This window comes from Rissa tridactyla, chromosome 5 (genome assembly GCF_028500815.1).
Source record: "Rissa tridactyla isolate bRisTri1 chromosome 5, bRisTri1.patW.cur.20221130, whole genome shotgun sequence".
NCBI lineage: Eukaryota > Metazoa > Chordata > Aves > Charadriiformes > Laridae > Rissa > Rissa tridactyla.
This window is the reverse complement of record NC_071470.1, coordinates 29,198,804-29,218,281: the sequence shown is the minus strand read 5'-3', so window position 1 is coordinate 29,218,281 and position 19,478 is coordinate 29,198,804. Positions and strand designations below refer to the sequence as shown.

Below are 19,478 nucleotides of genomic sequence, written 5' to 3'. Positions count from 1 at the left end.
GACAGAACACTGTTACACGATGCAATGATGTATCACAGCAGCAGTGTACAAGCAGGCTTGAAATATCCAAATATAAAGCAAGTTTACACTATAGATGAACTTAATATTCCTAAGCAAGAAAAGATTTTGAAAATTAATGTTTCAAAATATTGTTTTCCAATAGACAGGCCAAAACTTTCAGCCTTAGCACAAGGAAAAAATTGCTGCATCTTAGTACAAATGCTTGTTTATAACTAACCGAATACCAGCAGCTCTCCTCCTCTTCTTTTACTGAAAAATCAATTGTTTGCTGAGGAAAAACATGTGCAAGGAAAACATTTGAATCCCTATTAAGAAAAGTGCAGAGCATTTCACTTTCATAGAAAAATGTGGACAAATGGGACTATTCCTTGTAAAGATTTATAAATCAGTTACAGATTGTTGTCACACCAGGCCTAAAACAATTTTACTACATTTAGAGACTCAGGAATGCTTTTGTTTGAGCACAGAACTTTTCTAAACCTACTGTAGCTCTGCTAACAGCCACCGGCCCTCAAGTAGAAGCCCTTGGAGAGGTATTACCCTGAAAGCCATTTATCTTTTACTTCAATTTGCAAGCAAACACCAACACAGAGAGCCATTAGAGAACAAGTGCTCTCTGGATGCTGAAAATCAATGGAGGAAAATTAAAAATCAACAAAGCTCTCACATACAGCCTCCTAAATGAAATGGCCTGTGATCCAGTCAATCCTTGTTAAGAGGAGAGTAAAATAAATTCTTAATCAAGGATGAGCTCTAGTGACACTTCTTATCATATTTATATTGCATATCATACATCTCTAGGTATATTCTGTGTCATAAGGACATAATCTGATAATAAAGATACTCATAGTGAATAGAACAATTAAGAAACTATTTGCAACACTCAAGTTCTGGTGGCAGGCAAAAGATTTAGGCTCTGAGAAGGGTAATGATGAGTGAATAAAGTGACACAAGTAAACACAGCAGCAGAAGTTTTGTACAATATTTTGATAAATGCTCCTTCGCTTACTTCTTGAAGAGTAAATCCACCTAATTTACGTCTTTTTTTTCTTTTTTCCAACGGTATTCAGCTAGTTACCTATCTCTTTAGGTCAGCTCATAAAGCAGCACTGGGAGCAACACAGTGCCTGTGATGCTCTTCCATGTTGCTCACAGCCATGGAAAAGTTAAAAAAGAAAAAAATATTAAAAATATTTGTCTGTGCTGTCTTACCTACTAATTACTGTCGCTCATGAACCAGTTGAACCACTACCCCTGAGAATGTGACCAAGTAGTGCTATAAAGATGTCAACAGAATGCAACGTTGCATGTACAAACCACTCATTTACCTTGATAATTGCAATAAACATGCAACAGCATGAGGTACGCTAAGAAAATAGGATATCTTCCATTGAGGCAATTATTAGCCTTCCTAATGTAACAATTTCCCCATGATGTAATAGCCATGGCAGAATTACGCCGTTTTAGCCGATATATATTGAAATAATCTATATTGATTGATTTAATTTTCCATATTTTTTCTGAATGAAGAAAAGGACACTCCTTCCACTTTGGGTGATAATTTCTCAACATGGAAAGAAGAGAAAAGAGAGAAAAGATTAAAGGGTTTCCTTAAATCCTTCATAATTTCCATTACAAACATGACTCTGTGAGCAAAAAGGAATTCTGAGGTGAAAATCATCAGAAATGAGAAGCCCCCCATCTAAGGGAGCTAAGGAGCCTTCTCATCTCCAGGCTGAACAACCCCAAATCTCTCAGCCTGTCCTCATAGGAGAGGGCTCCAGCCCTCTGATCATCTTCGTGGCCCTCCTCTGGACCCGCTCCAACAGGTCCATGTCCTTCTTGTGCTGAGGGCTCCAGAGCTGGATGCAGTACTCCAGGTGGGGTCTCACGAGAGCAGAGTAGAGGGGCAGAATCACCTCCCTCAACCTGCTGGTCACGCTTCTTTTGATGCAGTCCCTTTTTTACCAGGCTGTTTTCATCACCAGCAAATGAAGTCCCTCATTCTTGCCAACTGCAGTGATGAAATTGCTTGACCTTCTAGAAAACATACGGTCTTTGAAAAACATTTCACACACATTTCAGCTTTATCTTGTACAAGGACTGACTATTTTCTACAATGTTTGCAAGCTGCTGGGTATAAAAAGTCTCTAATGATTACCATCTTTTCTTCTTTACCAGAGTGAGGGTGTTAAAACTGTGGGCATCACTGATATCTTCTACCACAAAATACAAGCTCTAAACTACCCAAAGGGTTACGTCTAATAAGCTTCTTACAACCATGAAGACAGATGGCATGGCATATCTGAACACGAACGCGACAAATTTAGGACTATGTACTTTTGCAGCATTGACTCTTCAGGATATTTGTTTGGCAGTAAAAAGTGTTCTTCAAAATGATAAAAATAAAAATTGACAATTCTTTTTTCCAAAGTAAAGACAGGTTCCATAGGTCTCTCCCCTGGTGACTAACCTAGTAATTTTTAATAGGTAAGGGAACAGAAACAAAAATACGGACTGCATTTTAACTGTTTATTTTATTTTCACTTCTCAGGTTAAAATTTCAAAATGGTTGGGTGAGAGATAGAGAATAGCTCAGGGCATCTTTATTTTAAAGCTCAAGAAAACTTGTGAGAAATTGCAGCAGATTTTATCTGATTAAAAAAGGCAAAGGTAAAATGGCAGTTGACAAAATTTTGAATATGTTGCTTGCTCTTCCCTAGCAAGGCTCATTTTATTGCAACTTGACTCATCAGATGCTGTTTTAACACCTCTTGAGATGCACGAAGTTGATGTCTATGCTCCCCTGAAGACAAGAACACATTTTTCAAGGCTCTAGGCTGCCAGCCACACTGCAGTGAAACATATGCTGTCCTGTTACTTCAGATAACAAACAGCTTCTCTTTTCTTCAGTCATTCAGCCACACAAATAATTATTTTGTCTCCTGAGACTTTTGAAACGACTGAGGTCTCTTCAAATAGGCATCAATTGCATTGTGTTTGCTGGGTAATATACTTCTAACACAGGGCTAGATTATTCCAACCAAGGTATGGTAACTTAGCTGGCTTTTGTAAGTAGCAGCTGAGGCAATTGGTTGTGACTCCACTATTCCCAACGGTAATCCTTATGGGAAGACTATAAATATTGCATACCCACCATTATATGCGATGAACAAATATTGACAATATACTGTATTCTGAAATAGTCGGTAAGAAACCTCCTTCACATGAAAGAACCCCATTTACAAAGAGTCTTTTAGATCGAGTAAACATATCCAGGATTACAAAGACAACTGGTGACATAGCTTTAGAAACCTGGAGTACTGACATCAGTCACCAACTCAACCCCATGAGACATCACTACTCCCCGTATTGTCATTCCTTTGACATGAAGAGTATTTAGTCTGGATCATAGGTTCTTCACATAGAACTAGTCTCATATAAAGAGGATCATGAGGGGATTAAGAACACCACAGCAACCATTAACACACTTATTCTCTTTGGTATTTGGAAGCCACCCATCACCATGGTACCCCAGTGTGAACTGGATTGATACCCTAGAGCTTTAGGAAGGGAAGAAGTTAATTTACATAGAGATTTGAACCAGATAATGCCAGCACATTTCTTTGTCCGAAGGAAAGAAACAATACATCATGAGAGCTGAGCACCATTTTGAGGTGATTCATGACCAAAATTGCATCTGATACGCAGTTTTGCATCTGACGTGCAACTCCCTCAGCTTCCAATGCTGCAGCCATTAGCAGTGCCTGTGCAAGGCTGCCCAGCAATACAGATACTGAGATGAATGTGGCTGCTCCTGGAGTGAGGGTGCCAGGAAAAGCCCCCTCCAGGCCAATCTGCAACTGGAAGGGTAGGAGGATAAAAAGAGAAGTGGAATGGAAATAAGCTGGAAAGGAAAGCTGGAGGGAGAGCCAGTTACACCAGGGAAACACTTTTTCGGGGCTTTCACACAAGCAAAGTTGGGGAGAGACATGCCGTTTCCAGCAGCCCACCTCTCCCGGGAACTGACTGCCTTGCCTAGAGCCATAAGGAATGAAAGCAAACCAGTTCACAGCGATGCTAGACCTCCCCAGGTTATTATTGCAGTTCTCCCTATCTGGCAAATCAATACTCAAATCGCATGAAAGCCCAGATTGCAGCACTGTACATTGTTAAACAAGAGCCCTAGATGAAAGGTCATCAAGCTGGAGTGCCCCGATTACCTTATAATATGCTATAACAGAGCTGGGCAAGCTGAAATTGGAGGTTTCCTCCTGATTTTTGTAGTTCCTTAAGAAATCACAATAAACTGGAAACTCAAATCCTTTAGGGAAAAAGCACAATAACATCTTACTGTGCAGCTATTGACATATATTTACTGGATTAAAAAGTGGACTGAAAATTTATTGTGCATTCTCATGTTATTCTTCACCTTTCTAAGATCTACTAAAAATGGGTACAGCCTTGAGAATAGACCTTTTATTGGAGATTTCTGGTAAAAGCCTGTAGCTCCTACCACAGTGGATGTCACTGCAAGTTTACAACCTCAGTGTTCTCTGGGGATAATTTTGTTAGCTGAAATTTATAAACTGACCTGCAGAAAAGGCAGAAAGGAGGACTCTTGGGTTCTGCCACCGCAGCACTTGATGATTTTTAAATAAACTTATTTGTTAGAATCAATATTTAGAGATTTAGCCCTTCTCTGGTTTTTACCTGGGTGATATTTAGCTTATGTTTGTGAACACAGCTTAAATGCAGTGGCAGGTGGCACAGCAGTATTAAGGAACAGCAAAGTGTCCAGCCTCAGCCACTGCCAAGCTCCAGTAATTTTTCCAGTCAAAGAGAACAGACAAGAGAGAGGGTAAAAAAACACACCGCAAACAAAACCCAGTGTGCTATCAAAATGTTCAAAAAAGATAAATAACTGGCAATTACCTAAATCATGGACCACAGAATACAGGAAAAAAGAAAAACACTGCAGTGTTACCTGCAGACTGTGAGCATCAGCCTAATGAATTTGCCTCTTAACATCTTAGTTTAAAAAAAAAAAAGGGAAGAGGATAATCCCCTTATTAATGAATCAAAGAATCCCACGGAGAGAAAAATATATAAGTAAAGCAGAATACATTATAGCCTTGAGATAAACTCAGAGTTATAAATGATGCTGTAAGTCAAAAATTTACCAGCTATCGCAGAAAAAAATATATAAGATTCAGGCTCTTTACTGGCTATTAAAATGCCAGGGCACTTTCAGAAAAAATAAATGTTGATCAGAAAATGCTGAAGTGGCACAGGCAATGTTTTCCAACGCACAGTTTGACAATTTCTCAATTTGAACATTCATTTTAATTAGGAGTATTTATTAATTTTACAAGTAAACTTTGACATACTTTTAAAAAACTACATTTAAGAGGGTCACAATTTAAACAAAATATTTCACTTAATCTCATCTTTTTTTCCTTATCTCGGCTCCATCAACTCTTTCCCAAGTCCTTTATTTCCATCTGTAAGCCAGGATATAATTTTTTCAGAAATTTTCAGAGTATTGATAAGCATTTCTGACCTTATCCTAACCCAGCCATGTTTTACATGGTAACTGGTTTATAGCAGATAAGTGTTAATAAAAAGTGAATTTTATGCATTGTGCAGAAACACAGAGCCGTTGTTTTCCAACAGAGCATCTAAAATTTAGGTTCTAAATGTAAATTCAGCTCCCTTCTTTGTTTCCAAGTATAACTTTTTAAAGATGTAGTTCAAATTGCCTTCGACACTTTAGAAAAGCTTTAAAATTTTGTTATTAACACAGATTAGCTTTCTATAAAATTATTAAGAAATTTGGCTCATAAGTCACATCTTTAGTCTTAGAAGAGGCATTGCAGAATATTTTATCAAATTCTGTGTTCTCTATTTAATCTTCCAAAATCATAACACAAAAAAGTGTCAAAATCTACTTGGTCCTTGCTCAAAGCTAATAATGGTCTTACCATTGAAAATACTTCCCAAGTTTCAGTCATTCATTCTGGAAATATTAACCATTCTGACTTTTTTTTCAAAAACAAGCTTTCATATATTTGACTATTGATAATATTTATGGTATTGACAGACCTTTCACAAGCCCATACTCTCCCCTGAACTGTTAAAAATGCATTTGATTTAATTAATCTATTATTTTGTTGAGGGGCAAATGGTAGTTTTGTGCTTCAAGCTGAGAGTCTGGCTTAGACGTGTGGCATATTATTAAATTTCTCTCATTTCTTCCCCAGGCAAGTCACTTACATCTTTCTATTTCCACATCTGTAAAAGGGAAATCCTATAACGTCTTCAGAATTCCCAAAGCTATTAACAGGAGACACCAAATCATCTACACGCATATAAAATTTTGAGATCTTATGGCAGGGTACAACTCACAAGTGGTTTTAATATGGTCTAACAATATACCACGCAATATTAGAGTGGAACATTATTACCTCCTGAACGGCATTTTATTTCAGAAAGGACAGTTTTATAGACTTTGTCTGCTTAAGTCAAGTGAAAAGTTATGGCTGGACCTTGCAACAATATACAGCATGGGAGAGTTTCAGAGGAGCCTTTGGGCTTTGCCATCCCAAAGTGCAGCAGAAACCCTGTATCCCCGAGCTCTATGTAGCAAAGATGTAAAAACTGGAGGCCTGGATCTCCTGCTCCTGTGTTACTGCACCTTGCAGAACAGAAGAGCATTTCTCAACCCTTCAGCTGCAGCAAGTAAGAGAACCATTGCCTTTGCTAGAGCCCACAGAAAGAATGAAGTGCGAGGCACATTATTCTCCCAGACAGACTCGAACCTTTAGCCAAAGCCCTGCTAATTTATCCCTGCCTGCACTGCATCACAAACAAACTGTAAAAGCACTTAAACACAGAAAATCCTACAAAGTGACAAAATGTGGAAAAAAATTAGTCTACAGGTGTGGCTGAGTGAAACAAACAGGACGTATATTAGCATTAAAGAAGAACACCACCAGTGCATTTAATATCTTAAATTGACAGGAGATGTTTGCTTATTCCCAGTGATCCTGGTCTGATTCCTGTAGTCATAGTTACACTGAAAGCACTGCCTTTTATGCAACTAGCAGTCGTCCATTTCTGGCACCAAGCTTTGCAAGATAAACACTCCACAATCCCTCAGTGCTACCTGAGGCACTTCCCTCACCAGACCTTTCCACAAGATATCCTTGCGCAGACTTAGTGGCTTCTGGAAAAGGAGGAGAGCATTTCAAAGTCAAATCTGAATGCCGTTTCAATGTCCAGATAGGTAATATTGTTTAAAGGACTGAGAACAGGACTGTAAACCTGTAAAAATTGTAGATCCAGCAATGCAGTGGAAATTAATCCTGTTCCATTTGGAGCAAGTAGTTTAATTTCCTCATTTATGTTACCATCATACTCAAATTACTACCTTTGTCCTGAACCAGTCGTGCCTGATAAATGCTAAACAATCTTGAAAAACATAGGAACGTATTTATAACAATTATTTTCAGCATGCTGCAAATCTTAAAATGCTGTTCAGTACTGCAGGGATGTGACACAAAAAATACCTTATAAATATGCATTCGCCTTGAAATGGGATCATAAAAATACTCAGCATTTATTTAGGGATCACAGGTGCTCTGTAGACTTCAGTATTATTGTCTTAAGTTTATAAATAAGGAAACTAAACCAGAATAATTCTGTACTTTTTGCAAAACCCTGTAATCTGACCTCAAGGTAGACTGTCAAATCATGTCACATCACACTGTTTTTGCACAAGGCAAATGACAATACAAGGTGGGAGGCAATGGGAAGTCAGGCTTCAGGGAGGCTCAGGCTTGCTCAAGGTCATAGAAATTAAAGTCAGGTCTCCTGGCTAACAGCTCCCTGATCGAATCATCCTACTAGCACCGTTGAAGAGATTCATTTTATGAATTATTGTCAGGGATGTGTCAGCAGTTTTCTTATTATCCCAAGAAAATGATGATTTTTGAATAGAAACATAGACCATTAACTACATTCTTCTAAATATATATATTTTTTTTTAGTAATTGTAACTGTAAAAGAAAAAGGTTTAATTTGGTCCAGAAATTACTTGCGAGGTTTAAAAAGGAGTAATGCTGAGAAATGGAAGAAAGAAAAGCTGGAAAACAAGAAAGAGCTGGAAAGAGATTAAGAGATGGAAAGAAATAAGTGATGGAAAGGTTGCAAAAAATAATTTTGAAAAAAAAAATGGGGGGAAAGAAATACTGGTTATACACAAAACAAGGCTGCAAAAGATTCCTCCTCAAAACCAAATCAGGAATTAGGAAGAATTCACCATTCATCTGATAGCAATCTTCTGCTATGAACGGATGTCAGCATTAGTTACTCCCACAGATGGAAAAAATCTGTCTCTAGCACAAGCTTGAAAGAGGCCACTATCAAGAAGGCTTCAGAGGTAGCTTAGTTAAACATAAGAGACTTCAGTTTCCAGAAGTGAGATTCTTTCTCTGCCTGACAGAAACACGTAGTGAGAAATGAAAAAAAATAATTCTGTTTTATGTTTGCATTAATTTTTGAAGACTATATTCAAATAAATGTGTACAGGCTGCATGAGAATGACATGATTAAAACGTATTTGTCACACAGGTCCTGCCTTTTCAGTAGAAGTTTTCTGCTGCAGGGTGCTGGGGCCACTCGGAATCAGGGCTCATTTCAGAATTAGAAACCGGTAAGCACTTATGTTCATCCCTTCTAGTAAATGCCACAAAGAGAGTGGAATAAACAAAATCACTGGTGTACTTAACAGTGAGATTCATGGTAGTTTAGGAGTCCTGTACAAATATTTGTGCTGTGACAGCAAGATTGCAGCAGCTGACTGGTTTAAGCGGCAGTTTCGCTCCCAGCAGTGTAGGGGGGTAGAAGCCACGGGATTCTCAGTGGGGTGAGATGCTGCCAGCCCTGCAAAATGGCTGTGGTAGCAATTTAAACCCTGCTTATTTCTACCGTGCTTCCATGCTGACCCCAGGGAAAAAAAATGCTGCTGCATCTCTGCTCCTGAAAGAGCCAGAGGAGTTTGTGTGGTCAGCAATGAGTGGAGGGAAGTCGAACAGCTGCAGTGAAGAGAAGCAGAATGTGACACATCAGTAGATTGGAAAACGCTAGCAGAGCATGAAGCGTGGAAGCTGGGACTCGTGCTGCTGTTCCATCATTGGGGAAATGAGGAGGAAACGCACAGGTCTCCAGGAGATTCAGAAGGTCCATCAGCAAGCATGATGGATGTGTTTCAAACACTCTATACCATTATTTTTGGGCTGTCTGGGGAATATGCCTACTGTATGTTGTCCTTGCAGACCTCCTGAACGGTATTACTCATCTTTCTTCAAAGACGGTTTAGAAGTTTTCATATAACCTCCTTAACATTGTCCTATTGGTTAGTTGTTGCTGCAGTTAGACTCTGAGTTAAGATGAAAGAGTTCCCAATTTCCTCCCTTCTGTAACATGGGAACGTTGATACATGCCTCTAGGCATGTTGTGATGTTCAGTAAATTATTAGACGAAAGTAATCTAAACACACAGGATAACTGCAATAGATATAAATAATCCAAATTAATCACAGAAAAACATCATCTTGTGTATGCCACTTTAGCAGAAACCTCACTCTGTTCTGAGACTTATCTGTACCCATTTGATCCTGGCATAGCGGGCAATGAATTAAATACTTATTAAGTACCGTAAGATGCTTGTTACTAATCCTTTACCATTTGCTCTTTACAATTAGTTTCTCTCTCTTTTCTTCTCTTTCCTTTTGCAAAGATTCAGCACCGCTGATATAACCACCTCTTCCTTTCTGGTTTTATCTGTCACAGATTTCATGCAACCCTGAATCGGTAACTGTCCATTCTTCGTATGGACACCTTCTCCTTTGGATGCTATCTCATATATTATAATTTGCTTCCTCCTTATATTTAATTCTGCAAGCTCCGTATTGCATCAGAAAATCTTCCAGGATAATATTCTCATGGGAATGTATAGCCTTCAAAAAAGACAGGCATGATCCTCATAGCTACTGATTAGAAGACAGCTGTAGCTCTAGGTAGGACACAAGTCTCTGCCATGCCAGACAAAAGCCTAGGTCTCACTCATGTCTAGAGACCTACCGCAGACAATTTTGGCTGATCGGTTGATTTTCGTTTTCTCCCTAGATGTTATCTCAAGCAGAGGAGGAATCAAGAAGTACTTTCAGGTCAATGAGCCCATGGGCAGGCTGGACAAGAAAAACACATGACCTGCCTACTGTCCCGCACTGCAAATCTACCACCACGCCTCTATATTTTTCTCTGGCTTATGGCTAGGATTCAGATTTGGGCCTAAGTATAAGAATCTACATTTTAAAATAAAGAGCTTTGACATGACAGAGCCTGGTCTAAATTTTGCAAAATTGCCCTTCTTTTCAGACAAACCAACTCAAAATCCCAGATCTTAAACCCCCTCTGGTGTGGAACATTATGCTTTCCTGTTATGGCTCCTCTCCGACCAGCCACCCGCTCAGCAGCACACATCGCTGCAGGTAGCGAGGGTAGCTTCAGACCTGCTTTCTACTCGGTGCTCTTGATTGACTATTCCTATTTCTTCAAGCAATGACCCCTGCTCATCATAATAGGAAATAAAACCTTGCTGAAAATACGATGCTTGGATTCCTTCTCTTCCCAGAATTACCAGGAGGGAAATGGATGTCTCTCAAGTGCAGAATCATATGCACAATGGTCTCTTAACACTTGCTCACAGGTCTTTTCCATTATCACATAAATCTTTTTTATGTTGTACTCCCACCAACTAGTCTTTTTATTTTTGGCTTCACTACAGTAAACTTAATTTAACATTACAGCTTTTTGGTAGTTGTTGGTCTGCTTTTATGATTAATGAGTTTTAGACAGGAAATTCATAAAAACAGAACAAAAGAATCTATAATAAGCATGCAGTAAAGACAGGACTATTTTTCCGTAGAATAATTGTATGCCTGAGCACAAAAGAATGCAAAAGTTGTACATTAGGCTGCAAAATCACAGCGGAAGGTCAATCTCAAAAACTTCAATTGAGAACTCTACATTAAGCATCGAATAAATTATAGGATAGAACAATAACACAGAATGTCTGTTCAAGTGTGCACCCATTTAGCCCACACACCCTCTACCTTGATGGGTAATTATCCTACATACTATGTTAAACCTTCACACTAGTCATGGCAGTCTACTGTTCGCTTGCACTGTTAGCCAGGTTTGTTGATTTGGGGTTTTTTGAGGGTCATCATTTTTCTTTTTTTAAATAAGGTGTAGCCCTTGACCCAAGTCTACTCCAGATGCTGGACTATAAAAAAATTTATAGGTCAAAGGGAGCAGAACTGAAACAAAAAGATTTAGAGGCAGAGGTAGACATGCATGCAAAAAAGTATTCAAAGACAAAAATGCACCTAATCAAGAAGAGCTGGGGATTCCTTTCTAGCTCCATACACAGAAGACCAGGACAAGGAAAGGCACAGAAAGCATCAGCAAAATTTTTGTGGAAATGAAACCAAACCTTTCTCTGTCACGCTATACAGAAAAATGCATTCATAGTCCACTCTTTAAGACAGGAGGTGTTACATAGAGTATGAAAATTACATAAGAGTTACACATTCTTGATGCAGACCTGTTAACATACAACATATGAAAAAGCCCTGATTTCTCAAACAAAGCAGGAATCAGTCAGACAGGGAATGCTGAAGGTCCTTGCCTCCATTTAGCCAGTAAATAGCTCAAATACTTTTCTAATACCCAGATTCCTCGTGATCGCTCCATATATATGTTTAATTTTCAACTGTTTCTCTGTTTCTCAAAGATTTATCATATTTTTCCACATATACATACTCACACCCCATCAAACCTTCGCTCTGCGTGGCTTGGGTTTGGTGACCTCTGCTGTAGATGGTGACTGCTAGCCAACCGCTCAGTGAAAGCTCTGACTGTTTTAATCTATTGAGCTCCACTCGCATTTAATAGCTTCCTGGCTGTCAACGAGGCAACTGCTCATCAGCTATGTGTGTATGAATAAAATCTGGGATTTCTGCATAGGACTGCCTCTCACAGCAATCCACTTACTAGCAAATTATGGGTGGAAAAAAAATTTGATTACTGGGCATACTTCTGGAAGCCTTTGGAAAATCTGAAGATGAACTGAACAGTCCCAGCCAGAAGTCTTAAGCAAAATGATGCTGTCAGGTTACATCAGTGCTCTGGTGGTGCATCACTAGAATAAAACTGAATGGTGACACTGCTTATAAGGAAAGAATGCATCATGGTAGAGAGATGATGCATCACAACATACCCATATTCTGCAGTTTCACAGTGAAATTTTCCTGAAGTAACTACTCAGGTTATTGAAAGGAATATTCCATAGTTGACAACTTCTACTAATATAAGTGTAGGATAACTCTGCTCTCTGTGTTCGTGGATGTTCTGGTACGGTCTCTAAGGAAATTGGTACCTGAGTAGAATTATTCCTTACAAGTAAATGTAGTCATACTGCATTTTGACAACTTCCACTACCAATTGTTTTCCTCTGAAAGACGAATGTCAAAATGCTGTAGGACTGCATTTACCTGTAAGTGCTTACAAACATTGCTCAAGCCAGTTGCATCTTGGGAATGCTTTTATAGCTGTGGCAAATACCCTTTTGTGATCATGTGTAATTTATACTATTTTAAGCTATCAGGATTTAAAATATTGTGCAGGATAGCATATAGCCTTATTACTATCTTAAGTGTTCTGCATGGTTTGTCAAGCAAGAGTACAGGTTTGTCATCTTGCCTTTTAGTTCTGAAAAACATGCAGCTATTGGTTATTGTGACAGCTGGGAAATGTAAGTGTTCAACCCATTTAACTAATAAGTCAGTGTATGCACAATCAAAATTTATTTTCTCTTAATATGAAAAGCCTGAATGTACACTGCTTAGCTGCCTCTTTTCCAGAAGCACATAAACAGAAGGATGGATCCATCAGTTGCATTAGCACCAATGAAAATTAAAATATACGCTGAATGTGGGAAAAGATCAGTGTTCATTCAACTCCTCCCCCGCAATATTATACAAACAGAATTAAAGCAAATGTGTAATTTCTACACCAAACAGCACATATGCCCTATAAAAATGTTAAATTCTTAGATGAATTCTGCTAACTTTTGCCTTCTGTAGAAAGAATTTACTTTGTTCAGCTGACTCCAGATTGACACTATGGAAAGCATAATTCCATACTCCATGAAACATGTGCATCACTTCCAAATCACAATTATAATGCTGTTTAGAAAAACAGAGGATTCAAATCAAATTATTTCCCCCACATGGTACATTATGAGATGCCTGCACTATTTGATACTATTGGCATAGAGTAATTACAGAAAAGGATATAATTATGTAAATTCTGCTGTGTAAAGTGCAGGAAAATCCCTTATCAATGCACAGGACTTCAAGGCCTGCACAGAGTAAGGCTATTTTATGTCACAAATCAATGAAAAAGTGCTTCAAATGGAGAAGTTTGCATCAGAGAGCTTACATAGGAGAACTCACCTTCATTACTCTACAACTTTCCAAAACCATGTCAGAATAACAGTTTCAGTGTCTTCGGTTGCGGGCTTATACTACACTAAAAACAGACAGAATGCAAAGCAAATATTAATGTACCCTTAGGAAGTGTGAACTCTTAATTACAGGGCTACCTTGCCTATTACTCCATTGTATAGCATTTAGGGGGAGCCTACATGTTCTTTTGCAGGTAGGTGCAAATGTCTTCTACTTGTGCTGCCAGGTGACTGCAATTCAGCTCTGAATCCCAAACAATACAGCCACAGTTCGCACCTCCATCCCATGATTTCATCAGAAAGGCCCATTCAGAGTGATACACAAAGCCCTTTAAAGCTCTACCCTCAGAGGTTTGTCACCTTTTCTTGTCAAAACTGAGTTTCGTAGCTTGAGTCCTGCAGTAACCAGAGCAACTCAAGTTCCGCATCAGAGTTCTGCTGCATTCAGACAGAAAAAGACCCAGACTACAAAAGATTGTGTAGAGACGACCTTGATACAATTCCTTCCTCATTCATCTCTTAGGCCCATGAACAGTAGTCATCACAACTTGTTCATCGAAGAGTGAGAGAAAAGGAATCTGCCACTTTGCCTAGATTTAGTAGGGTTTATAAATTGCTTCTACCAGCTAGTTAAAATCCCCCAGCATTCCTGTAGTTTACCTTACAATTTTGTTCTTTTTTTATACAGTCTCTTTTCCATGGAGCACTATGTGAAAAGGATGTTGTTGTACCCTCTGCATCTGCTAACGCACTTCTTCACAAACAGCATTACAATTCTGTGGAATTTTAACTTCTTAAACTACAGGGTAGGGAAGATAAGATGTATAAACTTTTTTTTTCTTTTCAATCTATCTTAAGAAAATGCAAGCTAAAGCAATTGATAGGCACTGAAAATTTTCCGTAGAACTTCACATTTGCTGTATAAAGCTCACTTATAAGTCCATTGGTCTGAATGGTATAACTGCAGCTCACAGAGTGGAGGCGTGTTGAGTGAAAGTCGCTCCAGGAGCTGGTATACTGGCAGAGATAAACTGAAGAAATAATGTCAGTCCAGGAACTAGACTGGAACTTTATAGCAAATATTTTATCTAATTGCATTCCAAAACAAAATAGTCTTCCGTCTCTTTGTATGTCTTTGTAGGAAGCTGCAGTGAGTCTCTGGTCAGACCCACAACAGTCTCAACATCATGTATAAGAACCTCCACAAGATCATTCAAGTCTTACTCTGACAAATACAAAGAACTATGACTTTAATAGGATGAACTGCCTGCAGGTACATGCGTTTCTCCACTGACTGCAGAGGGAGAGGGCTTGACTAGGCACCTAAATTGCACTGAGCTAAAACCAGGTGAGGTTAATGCTCTTATAACATTGAGGTGGAAAGTATAAGCATTAAATTTGCAGTACCAGTTCTTCCATAGATGCGGTTTACAATGGGTAAACGGAATGAAGGCATAGAATAATGCTTAATATGCAAAGTATTCAAAAAATACCCATCAACGTCTTTGATCTCTGCTTTCATGCATATTCCCAGTCTCTAAATGCTAACTGGTAGCATGGGACTACTTACGCTTTAAATTCAAACTGCATGCTCAGTTCCAGAACGCACAGTCAGCACTCCAGCACAGTTTCCGTTTTCAGCGCGTTTCAAAAGATGTGAACTGGTTGACAAAAATCCATACCATAATGATCTGAAGTCTAGTAATACCAGGGATGAGTGAAACCCTGAGACTTTGCTCAGCTCAGAAAAGGGAGTCAGAGCTCTAAAGGTTCTATCCCACCTTATTGCAAATGGGCTGAAATGGATGGATGGGGAAACATTTTCTTCCATCCTTCTAAATAACTTTTATGAAATCAGCTGGTAGCCTTAGTCAGTGTCCAACACCAGAAAAGTTGCCATTATGACTGACAAAGTTCTTATCACATGTAGACTTCTCCCTTACTTGCCATGTGTGACTGCAACACCTCAAAGACCAGTTGCTGTTGGCAATTTAATTCCAATGCTTTCACCATTTTGGTACCATGTATGTGTGTGTGTGTATGTATATTTGCATACAGAAACATGTTTCCCTCTGGCATCGTTTAAAGGCCCTAAATCCTGAAGTCCTTTCTGCTCTGCTGGTTTTGTTGTTTGTATGCTATTGAATAACATCTTCATAGAAGAAAACTTCTGCATAAAACCAGTGTATTTAACAACTACCCAAAGGGACTTTGTATAACAAATGGATTCCAATATGGTGATAGTTTACACTAAGCAGGCTTTGTATCTCTAAGAACTTCAAATTTTCTTGAGCAGAATATAGATTTTTCTGAGACAGGGTTAACGTGAGATTTTTTTGGTTTTTGTGTGTGTCCTTCAGGCTTGAAATTCAGCCCTCTTTACCCCCCTTTATTTTTCAAGACAACTGGCACAACCACATTGTCACTAGCCCCCCTGTGCTTATGCAGGCTTTTATATTAGAGCTGGGTGAGCTGGGAAAAAATCCTCCACAGAGCTCTCATCTGTCTCTTACTTTTAGCTTTTATTCCCAAAGCTGAAATGGGTGAAGATTTTTTTTTTATTCTTTTGGACTTGAAATCACCAGTAGATCTTATCTCTGAGACACAGAGCCTTTGTGCTTGGTGGTAGTTCCACTTCAAGAAACAAAAAAATAATTTCTGACTTTGCAGCAAATTGAAAATATATTACTGAGCTCAGGCATAAGCATAGCTTGGGTGCAAAAACTCCAGTGACAATTGCAAGAGAAATAAAATATCTACTTAACCATCCAGGCAGCCTCGCTGAGTTACACTGATTTTTGATTAAGCAGAACAGACAGATAAACACAACTAACATTGTCCTTCCAATCAGTGGCCTCTGCATGAAATCAATGCTTTTGTATTACACTGGGGTTAAAAGGCCCTTATCAAGAGAAAATTCTTATTTCATGAAAGACCTACTGTGCTTCTGTTATTCACAATGTACTTCACAATTTTTGCTGTTTAAGACACAGGCATTTTGCAGACATAGAAGGGTTGTTATTGGGTTTTTTCCTCATAATCGCTCTTCCTGTTGCTTCTAATATAACATCCATTGTAAATACACTCAATGGGTCGATTTCGCTCTCGCTTATAAAGTCCACTTAATCTTCCTAGGCTCCATGAAAAGCTTTTTGGCTCAGTAATGATGCAGGAGCAGTTTTTAAGAAAGAGTTTCAAGGAGAGGGTTTTTTTAATTTTTAATTAAGGTTTTACACAGGATAAACATCATTCTCAATGACAGCCTCCCCAGTCCCTATGCTTTATATTAAGGAACATGCAAAGGACTTTGAAATTGTGCATAAAGGATGAAGAGGTTGAACACTAGTTCAAAAATTTTAGGTGGATGTGTGGAAACTTACAGGAGTTGCTCTTCCATTTCTGTGGAAAGCTCCATGGAACCTCCATTTCCAGGAGTCAATGGCCTCAAAAGTTTTCATACTCCATCACGGCATTTCTTCCTTCCTATATTATTCAGCAAGAATAAATATCCCACTTCCTTTCGTCACAAATTCATCTAAGGTGACCTGCAACTTTGTGAAAACCACTTCCCTATATTTTGAAAACCGGTAAAACACACTTCACATGGTTGCAGCATTGCATAGTTGAGTCTCAGGTGCCCTATAAAAAGTAATTTTTTTGCCACATACCTTTTTTTTGTTGGTGGGACAAATGTAGAAATTGTCAATAACAGTGGAAATCCCAGGCTGTAGATTCAACTTCGTATATAACGTCCCAAAATCTGAGGACCTGAAAGAAATCAAACATCTGTAAGCGCTCTCTTTAAAGGCTTCATCATTGAAACTCTGCAAAAAAAAAACCCCCACTTTGTTGCAGTAACTATCCCTTTTCAGTGCTTCTCCACCATTCTTTTGTTCTTTTCAGTGCTCCTTAGCTAAAAGAAACTAAAAGGAACCTGCCGCTATTAAGAATATTTTTCTAGGTTTGAAAAAACATGGCTAGTTCTGTCTGTATTTAGCAGTTCTGTGCAGTGCTAGCTTTCATCCCAACACTGCTCTGTGCAGTCACGGAAGCACAACATGTATGCCTTTCCATCACCACCAACAAGATGGGAAAAAAAAACTAAGCAAAGCAAAGGCTCATTGGCAAGTACTAACAGCACCTCTTTGGCTATGCAGAAAAGGAAGAGCTAACTTCAGAGCTTGGTGTTGTATAACAGAACCATTTGGCCTGAGATCTGGAAGACTCGCAATGGACCTCTACCAGAATTCATACTTGATAAAGGTATCTATCCAATCCTCCGGCTCTTTTTCAAAGGAGCACTAAATTCTGAATGAATAAAACCAAAGTCAGAACTTGGCCATCAGTACATCGTACATACAAATCTATGAATATTTCAAATGTGGGCACTTGGTAGAAATTATTTCATATTCCTGAAAAAAGTAAAGTGAAAAATGGCATCCTTGCTATGCACCTGTATCGGCAATATCTAGCATAAAAAGAACGCGCAAGTGAAATGTTAATATAGGAAAGCCTTAGTTAGTGAAACTGAAAACAAGTCACATCCGAAATTGAATCACTTTGTATGAAGCCTTGTTTGTTCTATATAGGATCAACTTGCACCATATGGTCTCTCCTTATTTACAGTTTTTCCTTTTGCATTTGGCAGGGGACTCAGGCACATCTAAGGCACCTCTCCCTTCTTCACCAAGAAGCCCTGCCTAAGACAGGTGGTTGGTGGGAGGATTTCCACTCTATACTCCCTTTTTTTCACCGGAATAACAATCTCCTTTAACAAACAGGGCTGAAGGTATGCTGTTCATACCTCTACATTATTCAAACAATTGTGAACATGCCACAGCTCTCATGTCCAAGAGAACCAGGATGAGACCTCTGTCCCTCCCAGTGTGGCGCTGAGGACTGCCTATGCAGTGATTTTTGCCCTATAGCCCCATTCTACCATGTTTATTGTTCTCCAGTGGGCTCTGTTGACTCAAACTCCTCACCCAGAGGAGTCACTGCTGAAATTCGTAGGAACATGACTGAGTACAGCAAGAGAGAAAAGTGAGAAACCAAATTCCTGACTAAGTGTGTACACCTTGACAGGCGGCCCACAGCCTGAGGTCCCCTCCAAGGCGCTTGAGGCAGAACGGTCCCTGAGGGGCTGGTGCCTGCAGGAAGCTGCCATGAGCACTGTGTGCCCACCCTGCACCCACCCATGTCCCAGTCCCATCGAGGATGTCACCTAAGTCAGCATGCTGTATGAAGCCAGAGGTGGCTACTTTGCTTTCACACATCCAGCTTTCCACGTGAGAACTTTCAGCTATGATCATGGAGCAGCTTTCTGTATCTTTGGCATTACCAAGCATATGGGGCACAGAACGATATGCCCGGATCATGTCCTAAGTTACACCAAGTAAAGAACGGTTCATATTTACCTTGCTTTTCTTCCCTCTCTACCAGTCAAAAAATGACTGGGCATAAGCCTATGACACACAGACCACACTCACAGTCTAAAGTTGAGACTTTATCTATTTTATAGTGACATCTGAATGGATTTGATCCAGTTTTTTTTTTCCCCTGTAATGTTGCTTCACCTGCAGATATACAGCAATGCATTACAAAAGTTAATGGAATCGTAGCAATTCAGTTTTGACAAATAATTATGTAGAAATCAAATACATATAATTGCACCGCACTGGGTATTCAGCACCAAGCTAATTAAAATTCTAAGGGGAATAGGATGGACAGTGCTAAACCTAATTTGCCGGAGGTGTTTGACAGAAAAGAAATTAAAGCAAAGACTAAAATACTGACTTCAGACAGACGTACTGAAATCAGGCAGACCAAGTATGTATGGTGGAAACAGAACCTACTCTATT

The 19,478-nt window shown here is 39.1% G+C and overlaps 1 protein-coding gene across 6 annotated transcripts in view; it reads right to left on the bottom strand.

The window, feature by feature from the left end:
- SORCS2 (sortilin related VPS10 domain containing receptor 2) overlaps positions 1–19,478 on the bottom strand; it is a 576,222-nt gene that overhangs the window by 234,486 nt on the left and 322,258 nt on the right. For all 6 annotated transcript variants that reach the window (XM_054203166.1, XM_054203171.1, XM_054203170.1 and 3 more), the window contains exon 3: positions 17,286–17,385. In XM_054203166.1, the coding sequence (XP_054059141.1) occupies positions 17,286–17,385 (100 nt within the window). The remainder of the gene's footprint in view (positions 1–17,285; positions 17,386–19,478) is intronic.